Source organism: Lactuca sativa, chromosome 3 (genome assembly GCF_002870075.4).
Source record: "Lactuca sativa cultivar Salinas chromosome 3, Lsat_Salinas_v11, whole genome shotgun sequence".
Lineage (NCBI taxonomy): Eukaryota > Viridiplantae > Streptophyta > Magnoliopsida > Asterales > Asteraceae > Lactuca > Lactuca sativa.
In genome coordinates, this window is record NC_056625.2 from 157,681,138 (window position 1) to 157,686,480 (window position 5,343).

Here is a 5,343-nt window from a genome sequence, read left to right on the forward strand (position 1 = left end):
CTTTATTTTACAATTTTCTTATATTACAGTGATTATAAAACAATTGAAAATAAAACTCTCTCTCTCTCTCTCTCTCTCTCTCTCTCTCTCTCTCTCTCTCTCTCTCTCTCTCTCTCTCTCTCTCTCTCTCTCTCTCTCTCTCTCCCCCCCCCCCCCCTAAAACATATATGTTTCTTTTCTAGGCTTTTTCTCTCTAAACACTCAAGGAAGGGGAAATAGATCGCACATCGAATAAGGGAGAAAAAAGAAAACGAAAAACAGAAGACAAAATCATTTTTTCAAAATATATTTTTTGATTATTGTTAATAAGCAAATTTTATTTGTTTTAATCAAAATCTCGAATGAACTTTTCGAAAGAAATTGTTTCATCTTTTAGAATGATCATTTTTCTCCTACAAAAAAAAGAATATATTGTTATTGCTTATTTGTTTATATATATATACATATATATATATATATATATATATATATATATATATATATATATATATATATATATATATATATATGTGTGTGTGTGTGTTTATAACAACTTTTTCTTATATATTTAACAAGCAATCACATATTTTCATCAAAGGGTTGTTGCTTTGCCTTCGATTTATTTAGATTATATTTCTCATTATTTAAAATATCATATTCCGAAAAACATATAAATAGTAATAGTAAGATAATTGACAACTATTTAATTTTTCTTTGTTTTCTTAATTTGTTAATTTTATCTAATGTGACTGTGTTATATTTCTAAGCCCATTGGAGGTTTCTTTCTTCAACATTACCTCCAAAAACTAGTGGATTGAATCTTAGTTGATTACCATTCAACATATATTTAGTAATTAATTATATAATAATACATAAAGATGAAATTTAAGCAAAAGATCAATAAATAAACCCAATTCAATATCTTCACCTCATTTTATAATCATTACCAAAAATATCCAACAAAATATCCTCCATGAAAAACCCTATTTTGTTGGAAAATCCCCCAAGAAACTTTTATCCTATCTTGCTAGAAATTTGTTTTTGTACAATCTCTAGCAAATGTGTCAAAATCTACTACTATCAATATCATTTGTACATGTCCCCAATTTTTTTATTATTTTTTATTTGTGCATATCCGAAACCCTAATATGTAGTCCATTTGGGGCTTCAACTCTTGGAAATTTCATGAGTTTGTCTCCTCCCACTTCTTCCCATCTGCATTTATTTAAAATTTAAAATAAATTAATATTTTCAAATTAAAATATAAATAAATACTTGTTAATGTTTCCAAAAATACCTGTATTTAGTTACAAAGTAATGAAGAAAAGTGGAGATTTCCGCTATGCCAAGTTCTTTTCCAGGACATTGTCTTGTCCCCCCTCCAAAGAGGAAGAAATAATTTTGTGTTTCCAAGCTTCGATCCTACATTTCATGACATGAAAAATTTAAATAATCTATTTTGTTTTCTATATATATTTTTTTATATCAGAGTATAACAATTTATATAAAAATCGAGTAACATAAAACATACCAGCCATCTCCATGGGTTGAAAGTATACGGATCCGGATATAGACACGGGTCATAATTAATCTCTCTTGTATATACATATATTCTCCATCCTTCGGGAATCACAAACCCTGAAAATATAAAATTACAGTTTTAAACTATTTAGAACATTTTGTAACGTTTTTTAAAGTCTAGAGTATGAATCTTATGATTATATTTGTTCCACTTTATAATGAAATATATAAAAGATTATTAAAAAAAACATAGAGATGATGATAATTGACTTAAAAATATGAGATGGGTCATGGATCAATAATCCAAGCTGGAAGGGTTGGTATGCCATGTGGATTATGATGTCGTAGGGTCCATGGTAAGATAATGACACCATTTACAGCATATCCAGCCCCCAAAGACCCCCCCTTAAAAAGCTTTAAAATTATATATTATTTTTATTTAAAATTATCGTATGCGATTTTGGCCCTATAATATTAATATAATATACATGTAGTATTTAAAATACTATTCGATGAAACAAAAAAATAAAATAATGTATAAATCGAATTTAAAGATTGAGAAAAGCAATTAAATATTACAATTTGGTATGATTTAAAAGCATTATTATTACTATATTTTTAAATATAATGGGTGATCATTATATTTATATAATGGGGGATTAGTGAGCATCATTGGTTAGATTTAGTATAAAATAATATCTGATTCTCTTTCATAGAACAAAAAGAATGTATAAAAATAATTAAAGAAACAACAAAATATATTTCATGGAACAAAAAGAATATGTAAAAAATAGTTTTTCTTATAAAGAATCTTTTCCAAATTTGTATTTTTTTTTAAAAAAAAATGATTCTACCATTATTATTCAACCATAAATGATTATTACTTTAAGTTATTATAATATTTTCATTTTGTAACTTTTTTTAACTAATAAACAATAACATTTTTTTCTTTAATATTTATAAAAATAATAACTAAAAAAACACTCACCATTGAGTTCCATTTCCTTTGTAGTCTTTCTCAAAACTCCATTAACAATGGTTGCCAATCTGGAGGTCTCAAATATCACCTGCACCACCACCACACATGATAAGTTTAATTAATCAAAAATTAATTAAAAATTAAAATATAAATAAATAAAAACATTCCAAAAACAAAATCTTACATAAATTCCTTCAAATGTAATAATAAAATAAATCTATTAAAAATCAAAACCTACCGCACGAGTGAACTTCATGGACTTGTAGTCATTCCAGTCAAGTGGGTCCTCTGCCATTTTTCTCTCTCTGATTCCCAAATGTTCTTTCTACAAAATTCATTAATTTTTCTTTTATTAAAATTAATTTAAAACAACTAATTCCAAGAAGATTTTTTTTTTAAAAAAATAAATCAAAAACTCACTCTAAGTTCTTCAAGAACTCTTGGATGATCATGAAGATACTTCACAGCCATCATTGAAGTAGTCGAAACTGTCTCATACCCAGAATACAAAATCGTAATTATCTGATCAATCATCTCTTCATCGCTCAATTTATATCTGTTTTCCACACCACTCATCAACAAACCAAGCATATCTTTATGGGTTTCTTGAGAACGTCTTCTTTCATCAATCAATTCCTCCAACATTCTCACAATGTTCTTCCTAGCCTGAAATCGCAAACGCATTTCAAGATTCAGTACAATTTCTAACTTAAAAACGACAAATTTGAATAACTTTCAGTTTTACAGACCTGTAATCCGCGATGATAGTTTGTGTTTGGGAGGTTAATCGGAAGCGAAAGAGTCCCGACAACAAGGTTGAAGAATTCACGCATGAATTCTTTCGATAATAAGGAAGATTCAGTTCCAGAAATTTGTCTGAGTGATGATAAAAGCGCCATCTGTGTAATCAAAATTTGAAAAGATTAATTGAGAAGATGAAGGAAACGAGGAGTTGTAAAGTGAAGTCGAATGAAATTGTAATTGCAATTGCAAACCTCTTTGGTCTTTTCTTGAATGTCGATGATTTGATTATTCCAATTAAGAAGATGGGATCTCATGAACTCGTCGATTTTGGAGAGGATTTGGTCTCTGATGACTGAGGGGCTAACAAGTGATAACAATGCACCTCTCATGTTCTTGTGAGCAGAGCCATGAACAGCAGCGATATTCGATTTACCCAAAATATCGAGCATGGATTGAGGGTATCCAGGAAGGATTCCTTTGCCTTCATTCATGAGAATGAATCTATTAAGTTCTGGGTCCATTGAGACAATTGTAGGGCAACCCAAGATATGAGATTTGAACACGCTTCCATACCTAAAATCAAGAAACACACAAAAAGTGAAATAACAGAAAAAACACCCAGATGGAGATGAAAATGGTGCATTTTTTGAGGTGGGGTTTTTGAAAAAGGTAGCTTTTTGATGTGTCATGGTGAAAATGAGGAGTTTTTGAGGTGGGTTTTTCAAGAAGATCAAGAAAAAGGTTGACTTTTTGTAAACATGTGTGAATCTTGAATCTTGAATCTTGGAACACACTTGGTGTGGTGTGGTAAGGTAATGTATTATTTATATATAATACCAGTGTCAATATCATCAAGAAACCAAAGTGAAAAATGAAATGATACATTTCTGAGTTGGGTTTCTCAAGAAGATGAAGAAAAAGGTTGCTTTTTTATGTGAAGAAATGAAAATAAAGAAAAAGAAAGAAACCTTGCTCTCTGGTTTTTCATGAAGCTGGGGCCTTGTTTGAGGAAATCAGTGGTCTCACCAAAAAGTGGCCAACCCATGGTACCAGGGGGTAGGCCTTTCTTCTTGTACTTCATCTCATTCCATCTCAAAAGGAAAGTGCTCAAGAGGCAAAGTCCCAATACAACTCCAATAATAACTGTGAAAATAGCCATGGATGCTCTTTCTTCCAAGCTTCTATAACAGATGATGTATAAGAAGAAGAGGAAGAAGAAGAAGAAGAAGGAAAGAGTAGGTTGCTGAAGTTTTTTGCTTGTAAAGAATGTGTATATATAGGCCCTTATGGGGTGGGTGGGGGTGGGGGAGGGATGGGGGGAGGTGCCATGTGTTGAGTTAAAGGAGTGACTTTACTACCCCAAAACATAACAAGTATAATAGTAATTGTGTATATATTGCATTTAACTAGTTACCATTAATCCTAAATATACTTGGAAGATAGTCAATACGATTTAATTCAAATGTTTATATGATATCCGAAATCTTAAAGGAATTTCTTTAAAAGTATATATTTATATTGTAAATATATAAAGATATAAGTATTGTTCCATATATGAGAATTCCAAAAAATCAACTTTAAAAGAAAAAATTAAAATTTATGATAATAAATCAACATAATTTTATCATATGTCAATCTGAAATGAGTTTTTGATATTTATGATAGTTTTTAAATAAATAATATTCACATATTAATTTAGGGTTTTTTTTTTTCAATTTTTAAAATCTAAAAGTTAGATAATACTTGTACATATATATATATGTAAAATATTAAATATAATAAACATGATAGTAATTACAATTAATATGTTTCTTTATTTTTTATTTTAAAAAATACTTATTGTTTACATTTTAATATTTTATTTTTTTAATTAACCCGTGTAAGATACAGATTTTACACATAATGTTTTATAAAACTCTAGGAGAGAAAATCCAATCACATCTAAGATTAAATAAAACAAAATTAGTTATTAAAAAAGGGCATCCTTCAACTATCTATTCAATTTTCTTATAAAGTTATTTATCTAAAGAGAGATCAAAATCTTCCCATATTAATATTGTATTAACTGTAGCTGACGCAATAAAATAAAATCAGTAGAGTGTTGCATCTCTCTGATACTA

General features: G+C 28.8%; 1 protein-coding gene across 1 annotated transcript; it reads right to left on the bottom strand.

Moving 5' to 3' along the window:
* Positions 1-884: 884 nt before the first annotated feature.
* On the bottom strand, positions 885-4,473 carry LOC111876869 (cytochrome P450 85A1). The gene is made up of 9 exons (XM_023873434.3): positions 4,192-4,473; positions 3,475-3,796; positions 3,229-3,378; positions 2,900-3,145; positions 2,718-2,804; positions 2,489-2,567; positions 1,511-1,617; positions 1,277-1,401; positions 885-1,194 (listed from the first exon to the last, which is right to left on the bottom strand). The coding sequence occupies exons 1-9, from the start codon at positions 4,380-4,382 to the stop codon at positions 1,101-1,103; spliced, it is 1,401 nt and encodes a 466-aa protein (XP_023729202.1). The 5' UTR covers positions 4,383-4,473; the 3' UTR covers positions 885-1,100.
* Between the last annotated feature and the right edge of the window lie 870 nt (positions 4,474-5,343).

What these genes read in the sequence shown, in the direction of transcription:
- LOC111876869 (XM_023873434.3), bottom strand. Translation starts at nt 4,382, where the DNA reads ATGGCTATTTTCACAGTTATTATTGGAGTTGTATTGGGACTTTGCCTC. An exon ending in ATGAAAAACCAGAGAGCAAG is followed by an intron (nt 3,797 to 4,191) that starts GTTTCTTTCTTT and finishes TCTTGATTTTAG; the next exon opens with GTATGGAAGCGTGTTCAAAT. An exon ending in CCATGAAGTTCACTCGTGCG is followed by an intron (nt 2,568 to 2,717) that starts GTAGGTTTTGAT and finishes GTGGTGGTGCAG; the next exon opens with GTGATATTTGAGACCTCCAG.